Consider the following 13,767-nt stretch of genomic DNA (forward strand, 5'->3'; position numbering starts at 1 on the left):
GAAATATGTCAATTTCTCTCCATGACTTATCCATTACAATATATCTTTGTTTCTTTCATGAACAAACATTAATCACCTCTCAATTAATTTGACTGTTCCTGTTGAGGTATTGATCATGAAGCATGCATACTTTGTCCTATCTCTTGAATTTTAATATCAGAAGGCAGAAGCCTAGCTTTATATGATTGGACCGTAAAATTGTTGATCTTTTCGTTTTAAACTATTGAGTGGTTCCTGATTTTTCCTTTTACTTATTGGGATAATATTACGTTACACTTTATAGCATGTTTGTATGACAAAGCAAAGAAATTAACACTCTAATTAATAACCTTATCTAAAGGATGAGAGGCTTGATGATAGATCAATTAATTATATGGACTATATTACTAATTCAATTCCATTAATGAGCCTGGGGCAAGATGAGATAATAGTCTACGTCGTCAGAATATGATATGGGAGAGGGTTGTAATAAGACTTGTAAGTTGTAACTTAAAATCATGCCGAGTACAAAGTATGTAAAAACAGTTTTAGAGCCTCTTAATTAAGCTTGAAAATTAGGACCTTTCTCTTTAACTTAATTTCAGTTCAGATCCTAATTTCCTTCTCTCATAAACAATTCAGTTTAGTTCCAATCAGTTTATTTCAGCTCAGTTCAGTAAATCAGAACAGGTCCATAGTTATCTTTATATCTTATATATCAATGCGGGATAAGTGTGACACGCGATATGAGAAAAAACCGAAAAATACTACTAGTACGCTGTAATTAAAATTAATTTGTTGTCCACACAATGAATTGCCATGCATTAGAGTTGAGTAGAGAAAATATTTTACTATTAAAAATAAATTTAACTATTCTATTATTGCTAATTGGTTTTGGAACAAACTTTTGTCGTGATGAACTTACAACCTTTTATGAAGATAATAATGATTATTTTTATACCATCTTCGGCTTCTTGTAGACTTTGTCAAAAAATATCAACACTAAATCATGCAACCATGAACAGTGAAACACAAGAGTATATACGAATATTCTTTTTCTTTATCCCTCTCAAACTTTAAGGGGGAGTTTGGTTCGCGGATTATAGGTATTAGGTATGGGTTTAGAATGACCAAAACTCATACCATATGTTTGGTTGTTAAAAATATGATTTTTAAACCCATACATCAAACCCATGAGGTATGGGGTTTAGAAACCTTGGGGGGAGGGTGGGTTTGGCTTATTCCATTCCTTTAGGTATTAAATATATGAAATTAAGGGGATGATATTTCATTTCAGAATTGAACCAAACACATGGTATTAAGTATCAAGTTCCAACCCGATACCACTTTAACCCTATTCCTGATTCCAAACCTATACCATTCTGCGAACCAAACGCCCCCTAATTAATTTTTAAACAACTTACAAAACCTTTTGCAACTTGTACACCGTAGAAAAAAAATAATAAAAAATGGCACCCTCACTTAAAAAAGTTTGAATTTTCAATTTAAACACTCAATTTAACTAAAAAAATTGTCAAAACCCCACTCTCTTGCACCATGCACTTCTGGTCATTTATCAATAAGAACTAAGGGTCAGTTTACATTTACTAAACTGAGCTAAATTAAACTGATTGGAGCTTAACTGAACTGAACTAAATAGAGTTGAAATGAATATTTTATGAGAGAAGGTAATTAGGAGTTGAACTGAACTGAATTGATTGGAGTTGAACTGAATTTGTACAATTTACATTAATTATGAATTAAAGATTAGGTGCACCTATAACATCCATGATGTTGATTTTAATTTAATTGACAACAATAATAAAAATTTAAAATGAAAAGGCGTAAACAAAAAAATTGATAACTTATGAAAATTGAAAGAATTTGACTCTTTTACTTGTTCGACTATTCAGCCAAGATTAGGATCACTTTCAGTAAATCAATATTATAAAACGCTTATAACGTCGATATTATTGGAGTTATACTTCTACAATCCTATTATTATATTAGAGTACTAAAGTTTTGGCATAAACGATCATTATTCACAAATACCTCAACCAATCGAGATTTGAGAGCGACTTTAGATTGAGTAGTATACTCGAATTTCGTAATACCTACAAGTATAACTTAAATCATTAATAAAATGAATTTAATGACATATAACTAAGCTTGATTCATGCGGATTCTAGTTTAGTAGGTGGATTCTACTTAGCATTAGCAACGTCATCTTTGAAAAAAAATACCTACTACATGAGATGAGATACATGATTTTTTGATATTGATATTTATATTGTCATATTTCAATCTCCACCATATAATATCTCATAGTGCTTGTTACGCCTTTTGTATCATTATTATTATTGGTAGGCCATACATAATGTTCAATGGGAGTTAATAGAACAATGTATACTTGAGTTGTATAGTGGGAAATCATGTACTAAAGAAAAAGAATGAATCCAATGCAATCAATAGGTTAATTGAGGGCTTGAGGCTCCTTCACATGATTTTTTTTTCTTTTTTTTCTTTTTTGACAATCTAATAAGACTTTGGTCACTTTTTTATACTCTTAATTATAACCATTGTATTTTAAAAATGTATATAAAAAACAATCAAAGAAATACTTCATTCGTTTCTTTATACTTGCAACACTTACTTTATCGCGGTATATATTTAAGAAAATTAAAGTAGACATCACATATTTTTTTTTTTTTTTTTTTTTAAGAAGACATCGCATGATATAATACACTTGAAATGGGTTAATTAGGTTGTTAGAAGTATAATCAAGTGATCTATAAGCTTTAAATAAAGGTAATAGTGGAATACAATTTTCAAATCAGCATAAAAACCTTCCTTTTATAGTGTGTTATAACTATTGTAATATTTCTATTTTAAGAAAGTGTTTTAACTATAAAGAACCGAAGAAAATATATTGTTAAATTAGTACAATACATTGAAATGTATCAAATATAAAGTTTCATAATCAGGCCCGGTTATGGCCCTGTGCAAAGAGACCAACAGCACAGGGCCCCCAAACTCAAAGGGCCCAATTTTCGGTAGCAGCCAGTTTTTTACTTTGTTTGTAGCATACTGTAGGCTATAGGATGTTACTCTTGTGTCGTATACTCACTTCTTGGGTGTAGTAAAATCTACTACAGTAATTATTTTGTCCTATTCCTACTTTTCAATTTCCACATGTTCTTAGTAATGCACTAATGCCTAGGAAGTAGGAAATTCAAGAGTTTCCAAATTTTTCTTTGTTGTCATATTTCATTTACTTTCTTTTTATTTTAATTTTTTCTTTTTATGGGACATTTCCTAACTCTCTTGTTTTACCCAATTATAATTATCTATTTATCTTATCAATTTACCATCCTCTTACCTCTTTTAATTTTCAGCTAACATATATTGTGATGTGTCAATAATATTCATTGTAAATAATATTTTCACAATCCTTCAATAATCTTCAATATAATAGCACTTTTAAGATTTCATACTTAACAATTACATCTCTTGATTTCCGGCTATCATCAAATTCACTTCTTATAAATTTTTTAATCAATTTAATTGTTTTTTATCAACATCTAACTACTCAAAACGATTTAAAGTTAAACTATACATGGTATAATTTTCAGTATACATTCTCATTTATTGTTGGTGAAATTTTGAATTTCAATTTAAATATATATTGTAGTAGGAGCCAATTTTATTTATTTATCTATTTCATTTTTTTTTTGTTGAGGGCCCTTTTTAACGATTAGAATAGGGCCCCGTAATGGAATGAGACGGCCCTGTTCATAATACTCTTTTATATATATATACGGAGTATACCTGAAGTCAAAATAGTACATTGAAATGTGTATCAAATTCTATTGTGTCAATAAAACTTTCAAAAACAAATATAGTATCCGAGTATTGTTATACTTGCAACTTTGCAAGTGGCAATACCAAAGAAGCTTCTACGGTTCTACCCTACTACTTTACTAGGCTCCCATCAATGTTCAAGTTTTGGTCTCATGAAAAAAGATAAAGGACCGAAAATTACAAGCTTAAAGAGTTACAGCCCAAAATATATGATTCCACAAGCATACACGTCAATGCTGATCACAAAAACAACAGAAATGACAAAAAAAGGAAACAAAAAATAACAGATAAACCAATATCATGAAAGATGCTATAATCAGATACATTGAACCTAGACACCCTAAATATGTCCTATAAAAATATGGTGCCATTTCATTTTACACCAATAACATTACACATCAAACCTTCTAAACTTCTTTCTCTCCAATCAATCCATAATCATAACCACCTACATTATTACCACCACTCTCCTTTTCTTTTGAGTCCACACCACGCTCCTCCCGAATAAAATAATAGAGTAAAATTTTGTGTTGTTTTTGTCATTTCGTGTTATATTTGTTACAACGATGGCACCTACTATTGCCGTTTTTTCATCACAATACAATGGTAAATCTTTGGATAAAAAGAAAAATGTCGAGGATACCGACATGGAGGTGATGAGAAAGAAAAATGTGGAATTAGAAAGAGAGTTAAGGGAGAGTTTGGAGAGAGAAGAGAAAATGAGGAGAGAGTTACAAAGAGCTTGGGAGAGAGTTAGGGTGGCGGAAGAGGCCGAGGAGAGACTTTGTTCACAATTAGGAGAACTTGAAGTTGAAGCTGTCGAACAAGCGCGTGAGTACAACGCGCGCATTGCTGCGTTGATAGATCAACTCTCACGTGCTCACGTGCTCCTCCAATCTTCTTCAATTTCTCCTCCCTCACAATAATATTTAAATATTTTTATAATTTTGTAATTTTTATTTGTAGTATTATTGTAGTTGGGTGAGTTTTGTAATATTAAAATTGAGGAAATATGGCTGATTTTGTGAGATATGTTGTCAATGAATGAACAATATGAACATGATTTTTGTATATGTTGTTCCAATCTAATGTTGTGGCATTATATAATTTCCACTTGTGTTATTACTTTGTCAATATATCATTTGTTTAGGGGTTCTAAGTTTACCTGTTTACAGTAATGCTGCCTTCTAAAATAAGGGGGACAAAAAAAGTTAACTTTACAAATTTACTAATTTATATATTCATTTGTGTCTTATCTTACTTATGTTAGGAGTATAAAATTCTAATAATGTTGACTTTAGTTGCTCTTTAAATGTCGTTTTAGACTTCTTTATTACATTTATAAAAAAAAAAAAAAAAAAAAAAAACAAGATCTTTGTTAAAATTATTTTTAAGTATTTTTGTTTTCACCTTATTCACGTAAATGATGTATGGTTGGAATTTGGGAGATATTTGAATGGCACAACGCTCTAACATGACTGACCCTAAAATGAATATCTTGCAAAGAGAGTATTGGAAAAAATAAGAGTCTATTAGCAATATATTTGTGAAATAAGAACATATGGAAATATTGAAAGAATTTTACTATCCAAAATTTATATACGAGTCATACCATAGCCCAAAAAGTGTGACAAAATGGTTCACCCATGAAGAGAAAAAAAAAAAAAAAGTTTATTAGCCAACTAATTCACTATAGCTATCTTTGAGCCTTTATATACTTTTTCTGTTTTTTTTTAGTTGACACCTTTCTATTATCACGCTTGTCAACGCATATTTTTAACAATTAACTAGTTTGTGGCTCGGGCGTTGCACCGAGTTACCACTTTCATATCATCATTATGAAATATATTATCATCTTTTTTGACAAAATGAAATATATTATCATCGATTATGTATGTTATGCATAAATAATGTTACTAATTGATAAAGAATGTATAGAAAGATAATTTTTAACACTCTATTGTTTGTGAAATGTTGATTTTATTCCTCTTATTTTTTTTTTGCAAACTGCTTATCTCGTATTTCCTTTTTAATTAATGCATGTCATTTATAGTTATATTTATATGTATAGAGGACATCACTTGTTATTGGCTAAGATGGTAAGGAAGTAGATCTTGTTTTCTTGAGGTCTGGTGTTTGAAACCCATCAAAAGTTTTTTAATAATAGTTGGAATGATTTGTTAATTGATAATGACGTGTCATTAAGTGATGATGTGGCATAATGCTATGAGAGGGGAATGACGTGACATATAAACGACTTTAGGAACGCTTTTTAATATATAAAGTATAGATATCTCTAATTATCAACATAATAAAATTATAAAAAGTGAATATTAATAAAATATATATTGAAACAATTCAAACAATATCCCACATGAATATATTTTATCGTATCTATAAACCACAAAATCGAGTCAAAGTGTATTGTGTGAATAATGTAAAATTCAAACGGTGTCAACTAAAAAAAACGGAGGAAGTATCACAAGGTAATTATGATTCATAAACATATGATGAATATGAATTACAGAGTACAAGATTTTAAATTTTGTCAAGCTACTTTTCAATTCCCATCTTTATTTTGGGTGTTTATTTTTTCTGGGAGGTTTTGTGTGTGGCTAGCTAACACATGACAAAAGTAACCTCACCGACCTAGTAACCCCTTCGACCTAGTAAACCCCTGACTGGACCTAGTAACCCCTGATTGATCTAGTAATCCCTAATCGACCTAGTAACCTCTGACCAAGTAACCCTTGACTTAATAATCCCTCCGACCTAGTACCCCCAACCTAGTAACCCCTAATGCTATACCACCCTTAAACTCCACCACACTGCTCACCCTTAAACTTGATGTTTCACGTTTAAACAATTGTTAACTGTTAATCCCATTTTGTTTAAATTTAAAAACCACCTCTACATGTTTCTGAATTTTCGTCTTTAGCTTATCCCTTTAGATTCCACCCAATTTCCCATCATCTCCCACAGCACCGCATCATCTCCACAAGCATCACATCACCATTTCGAAACCCAGAAAAACAAATTTGTACATGAGTCTATTGAAATTTAGGGAAAATGTTAGGGTTTGAAGCTTCGACGACGACGATGGAGACGGCGATGACGACCATACGAAGATGACGGTGAAAGTCGGTGCTCCGGACATTGACGGTTAGAGAGAGAAATTCAGAAAGAGAAAATGAGAGGAGAGGATAGAGAGAGGAGAGAGAGAAAATAATAAAAAAAAAAAAAAAAATTGCTGCTGAACGCACGGTATAACTAGCCACGTATGAAAGTTAGTACTATATTTTTTCGGTTAGCAAGTGATACGTCTGTTTTTCTCATTGAAAGGTAAGAGAAACTCTACGGTCCACCCCAAGCACTCTCACTTGACCACAATTCAAATGGTTAAAGTTGCAACATGCAAGAAACAGCTTCAACAAGATCAATGGCCACGTAGCCCACATTACAAATCAGTCCCCTTTCAAAAATCCAAATTTGGTTAAAATTATATCATAGACCCACCATAAATGTCAATTTTGATCCAAGTAAAGGCCTGTTCACATTTACTGAACTGATCTGATTGGAGTTGAGCTAAATTGATTGGAGCTGAGCTGAACTGAATATTTTATGAGAGAGGGAAATTAGGAACTGAACTGAACTGAATTGATTGGAGCTGAATTGAACTGAAATTAAGTAAATGTAAACAGACCCTAAATATATAGTTTAAAGATAATGAACATACTACCTCCGTTAATGATAATCTGCAACTTTGGGTATTATTTGTGAGACAAAAAATTCATAAGTTGTAGATAATCATTAACGGAGGTAGTATAATTACAAGTATAATTTAAATTTTTTAAAACTTGTATATAGTTTTAAAGGCTACAATAGAACAAATGAAAAATTAAATTCAAAAGTGGCAAACTCCTTGATACAAAAAAAAAAAAAAAGCAAAGCATTAAAAACCGGGAAGAGTGAAAAAGACTACATAATTAGCTAATAAGAAGCCTTGACGTATAAAATAGAGGCTCAAAGTTCAAGCTGGAACTTGGAAGAGTAGAAGAGACGTAATAGCAATCAATTAGAGCAAAATCTAGTAAGTCTACAAAATTTATCAGCAACAGTTGGACAGTCGATGTTGGAAACTTGAACAGGACAAGGTTTAATGGCCATGTTTCGATCACAAATAAGTGTCATCTGAACTCTATGCACACTCGGGTGGTACGTGACGTGTGTAGGGGTACCAGAAATGTAATGCAATGTGCCTAGAAAACGGAATTGGAGATGTTCCCTCCAAATTTTTTTAAACAAGCTTCAGTTAGACGGACCAATATATGGCCAACTGTGAGTACAGTAAAACCTTGGCAGATTTACAATGACTCGAAGACGTTGAAGTGTTTAGATACAGCTAATGCTGCACTAAGTTAGATGAAACTCCTTGAATGCCAAGGTTTTCATGTAGCATGAATGCATGATATTGGTAGCTTGGAAGCTGCACAAGATTGTTACTGCCATGTAAAAGTATTTAAACCTAGCTACTACATCCGCAATTTTTCGCCTCTTATTGTTATTAATTGGAATAATACTGTCAAAAACCTAGTTGTTCACATAAATAAATAAGAATTCCAAGTAACTACAACATACTCGTAGTTAAAAATTTAACAACAATAATCTACCTTTGAAATGAAATTCCACCTACAGTACAGGACTCAACTCCCCTCTACCGATAAAACATGTTTTGCTGCCCTGTAAGCTTGCCTGACAACAGTGTAAGCACTCTACTTTTTTCGCCTCTCTTTAAGCTCTGGATCCCTGATGAAGTTATACCCAAAAATAACAAATACACAAAAATCAGATCGGATTCATACAAAATGCCATTCATGAATGTAGCAAAAGGTCAAACCTTTCAATTTGGTCAAGAATGAGAAGCCTTGGGCCAGGAGGAATCTTTACATCTCTAAGAGCACTGAAAAGAACATGCAAATCATTCAAAGACGTTAGCTGTTAGCATTCGTGAAAATGCAAATGTGCATATAAGCTATAATAGGTGCTACAGTTGGACTAATTCGGAAGTTTTCTATCAAACTAATTTCACTGTTACTATTTTAGTTCTGTGATTAAACAAAACAGGGGAAGAAACACGAAAATCAAGGTGCATAAATCACATTAGAAAGAAAGTAAAACATGCATCTTAAGAGCAGAGAGTCCAGATCTATCAGTGATTGATGTCTTCCTGATCCTTCTTCTCTCCTAACCTCTTCCTGCTTCCCTATCTATCATCTATCTCATGGAGATCTCATGAATGTCATGATTGGACTGGAAGGAGATGCTATTAAGAGTTTACAAGATTGCAGACTTGAGAAAGACCAATAACCTCAAGCAGCGCTTAAGAGAAGAAAATAGATCAACACTCCCAATAGTTCGATTATTACTTCCCAGATATCCACAATAACATCTAGATTACCCAGATAGTCAGACCTAGAGAGTTAGATATGGGTACATATCCAGGCATAGAACAACATTAGGGAAATTTTTGAAATTGTTTAGCTCCAAGCCTCCAAGTGGAATATTTGATATGTACGGGTACTTGAGGTTAATCGGAAAGTCCAAGAAGTACACAGTAAAAGATTATAACACTTATGAACAAATTTAACCCGATTTCGGCACCACCATATCTATCAGTTTACAACCTACTGCCAATTCAAAAAATAATATGAGAGACAACAAGGACAACAAGAAATATGAGCACTGATTCTTACCTATCATTGAGCAATGGCAATGTGCGATCATTCAGCAGGCCTTTCTTAAAGTTTTTCTCATAGCTTTGGAGGCCAAGGCTAAACAACAAACTTCTTGTTTTAGCATAGAACGGATCATCTTCCACCACTGGTTTAGAGAACTTTTCTCCCAGCTGCATAAATAAAAGGCTAATAACTTCAATATATAGAAATAAAAGATACAATCTCGATACTAAACCTATGAAGCACAATAGCAGTGTCAGTGAGAAACAGTTGTTGAACTGATCAGTTATCACTTCAAATCTTAAACACAGCAACATTATAGGCAAGGGGGCCAATAAGACGGCAAATAGCCAGGTGCTGAAAGTCTCAACATGCACTAACACGGCACTATCAATATGTCTTTTCAGCTCATCCAGCACAAGAATTATCTCTCATCAAGATTCAAGGTTTGATTATCAAGACTCAACAGTCCATATTCCCAATTGATCAAGTTCATCAATATGGATACTGCCACACTGGAATGTGAAAAGAAAAAGGTATAGAGAAGTAAAATTTATTAGACTAGAAAAAACACATTACAAACCTTGTAAATTCCTCCTTGAGCAAGGGCAAAAAAGGCTCCTGATGAGACCGCACTGGAAACTTGGTTTGGCCCACCCATACCACTAACCAAAGAAAACATGGCCCCAGAACCAAATGCTGCTGCCATGCTGCAATTTATCAAGTTAATACACATATAAACATTTTGACAGAGAAGTTATAGACAAACAAACAATAGAAATAAAGTGACACGAAGGAGGCGTCTCCTAATTCCTAAACCAGGAATTTCTAAAAAAAAAAAAAAAAAATCAACCCAGTACTTCAACGATTGATGGCCTAGCTAACTTGTTCGACTTAATCAATTTGTTCATATTTCCCAGGTAATTAGAGCTGAAATATAGAGGCAAGAGCACCATTGCCAATAACCAACAAACACAAAATCAATACGTGCAACAGTGAAGCAAAACAAAAGGGTAGATTAAAAATAAAAGTCACACTGCAAGAACTGCAAAATGGTTTTGTAGCAAAAATGATCAGCAAACCTTGAAAATCTATAATATAATTGTAGAGTCAATTCACCACAATCCCCCAAATCCCCAATCCTCAAATTCTATTGATCACACTTTTTATTTTTTTTTTATTTTTATTTTTATTTTTTTATTATTTTTAAAACACCAATAACTACCCTACCCATCCCACTATTTTTTAATTTTAATTTTGGTATTTTTTTCAAGGGATCCAATAACCACCAACATTTCACTTTAAGTAGTTTTCTTTTGCGTATAATGTATCCCGTGCAAAGCACGGGTATGCTCTAGTTATCAACAAATGAGAAATTAGGCAAGCTTACCTGGACCATACATCCTCCTTCCCTTTGATTCTCCTCAAAACAGTAGAGATGCCAACATTGACACCAGTCATGACAGCAAAGTTGCGAGCTTGAACCAATGGACCCCCAGAGAGAGCCTATAACAAGAAAAGACTTTATCAAGACTAGCACCAAGCACAAGCTGATATACTTTCCCAATTTTTTAGTAAATGTCTTTGAAAGTTATCCTCACATATCAAGGAAATGTTAGTTACTTCCCTCCATTTTTAAATACTTGCTCCATTTCTCCATGCGCGGAGTTTTAGGAGAAATTGAAAAAAGTAATAATATATGGAGGTAGTGGGGTAGATGGAAAAATAAAAAATAATAAAAAGCAAAAGTAGAGGAGAGAATTGGAGAGAGAATATAAAAGTGATAAAATATTATTTATGATGGGTCCACTAGGTGAGAGAAATTAATTAAATATTGTATAAGATTTCCAAATAAGGAAATGGAGCAAGTATTTAAAAACGGTCGGAAAAGGAAAGTGAAGCAAGTATTTAAAAACGGAGGGAGTACTTAGTTATTGAAATGATATTCTGAACACACAAATTAAATTGTATCAGTAAGTTCCAAGTGCATAGATATTTTAGATACGAAGTACTAAAGATTAAAAAAAATGAAAAATCAATAACTGCACAAATAATAAAATAGGAGTTAGGCTGTAAAAGGTAAAAAGTGAAAGCTTGGTCATCAAGTAGGAGATATAGTTATACATTAGAAAGGAAGGTAGCTCCTTTCATTCTCAATAAACTCAGAAGCATCATCCCACCACCACCACCACCACACAATATATATATATATATATATATATATATATATATATATATATATATATATAATAAGAGCCATCCTAAATCCCAGCACTAGATGAAGGCAACTTTCTATTTGAGAATGGGGCTAAATAATATATATATATATATTTTTTTGAAATAGATAAACATAGCCCCCTTTTTCCAAATAACGCAACTTGTTAGTCCACCCAAAATATAACAGTGCTATAAATTACAATCACTTTCCCCATCACACGACACATGGTATGATTATGAAAATAACCAATTATTCTTCTACAAGGATCACAAAATGTAGGACATCGATGCATAAACTAGATATTGATACAACAGCTTTGAATTATATCAACTCCTTCTATGGAGGGAGCACAAAAACCTAGACAAACCATAACAGCTTGAGCTCCCCAACAAGGAGCTCAATATGTTACTCATAGGTCAGTACCAAAATGAAAGTATAGGGACTTTTTTCTACAAATGTATTGATGAGAAGTAGCACTAGAAATCCCAAACCTTTTCACTCAAACGAAAATCAAAAGTAGTAAATTTAATTTCTTATGGAAACCCATAGTGTCTACAATCTATAAAGCCACCCCAATCCGAAATGTGTAAAGCGAAAAACTAAGCAAGATACAACAATTTGAGCTCCCCAACATGGAGCTCAATACATTTGGCCAGTTCTAAAACGAGATTATAGGGACTCAATGAACACCACTCAACCCTCTTTATAACCAAAATTCCAAAATCCATTTTCAGGTAATTGAACAATAATCCTAAAATCAACAATCGTTCCGAACTTCCAATCCAATGTGGAAGATATCAGGGGATTCATTGTCAAAATCAATGCAAAATGGGATGATATGTACACAACAAAATTCAAAGATATCATTCCATAAGATTGTATAAACATCTAATATACAAGAACACTCATACCCATATTAAACATATACCCAAAAACAATCAAATTATGCACTATCCACAAAATAACAGTCATACACTCATACCCACGTTAAACATATAACCAAACACAATCGAATTATTCACTATCCCACATAATAACACTCAAATTAACATAAAAACACTCATATCCAAATTAAACATATACCCAAAAACAATCAAATTATGCACTATCCACAAAACAAAAGTCATACACTCATACCCACATTAAAGATATAACCAAACAAAATCAAATTATTCACTATCCCAAATAATAACACTCAAATTAACATAAAAAACATCAAATTTCATCCCATAAGAATACAATAAAATGAGAAATGAAGAAAACTCGAAATTAAACCTGGGCTTGTTTTAAACTAGCCATAGCATTAGGGTCAAGGCTACCAGGAGGAGGCTGCATAGGCATGGAGGAGGATAAATCCTGTGTAAAGGTACCCATAAGACCACCAATAAGGGCACCTTGAATGGCCCCACCAGCAGTAACAACAGCAGCTTCAACAGGAATAGATTGTTTAGAAAGCCAAGATTTAACGTTAACTTCCAATTTTTTGATTTCAGATTGAATTTGGGTAATTGGGTTTTGTTGAATTAAACCCTTTGGTGAATTTACCGCCATTAAATCTTGCTTTCCATCTCCCATGGTGAATTGTTTTTCTGGGGTTTTAGGGGTTTTTGGGGGAGAAGATGAGAAGAGGGGTTTTCAGAGTTGTGTGGATGGATAGATAAAATGGGAATTTGGAGTGGCAAAAGACAAGTTTTTGCTGTCACTCGACCCAATTCCCTAACCTGGCAAATAGGTGTGGGAGTTTATTGGTTTAGCTATATTTGGAAAGGGATTAAATGTTTAATGGTTTATATTAATTAAAAGATTTAAAACGCAAAATTAACCTATGATATAGATTATACGAGTTATATGAGTGCGCAAATTAATACAATCTTAAACGAGCGAGCGCACTCCCAAAAAAAAAAAGAAGTCATATCAGTGCACAAAATAACATACTTTGCATCTAAAAGTTTTATATCGTAGTTACATCATATT

The 13,767-nt window shown here is 32.8% G+C and overlaps 1 protein-coding gene across 1 annotated transcript; it reads right to left on the bottom strand.

Moving 5' to 3' along the window:
• Positions 1 to 8,373: 8,373 nt before the first annotated feature.
• Positions 8,374 to 13,427, bottom strand: LOC145562629 (chloroplastic import inner membrane translocase subunit HP30-2-like). The gene is made up of 6 exons (XM_081622975.1): positions 13,069 to 13,427; positions 10,966 to 11,081; positions 10,159 to 10,285; positions 9,594 to 9,745; positions 8,738 to 8,800; positions 8,374 to 8,646 (listed from the first exon to the last, which is right to left on the bottom strand). Exons 1-6 carry the CDS (start codon positions 13,366 to 13,368, stop codon positions 8,613 to 8,615), a joined length of 792 nt encoding a protein of 263 aa, XP_081479101.1. The 5' UTR covers positions 13,369 to 13,427; the 3' UTR covers positions 8,374 to 8,612.
• Between the last annotated feature and the right edge of the window lie 340 nt (positions 13,428 to 13,767).

This window comes from Chenopodium album, chromosome 10 (assembly GCF_948465745.1).
Source record: "Chenopodium album chromosome 10, dcCheAlbu1.1, whole genome shotgun sequence".
Classification (NCBI taxonomy): domain Eukaryota; kingdom Viridiplantae; phylum Streptophyta; class Magnoliopsida; order Caryophyllales; family Amaranthaceae; genus Chenopodium; species Chenopodium album.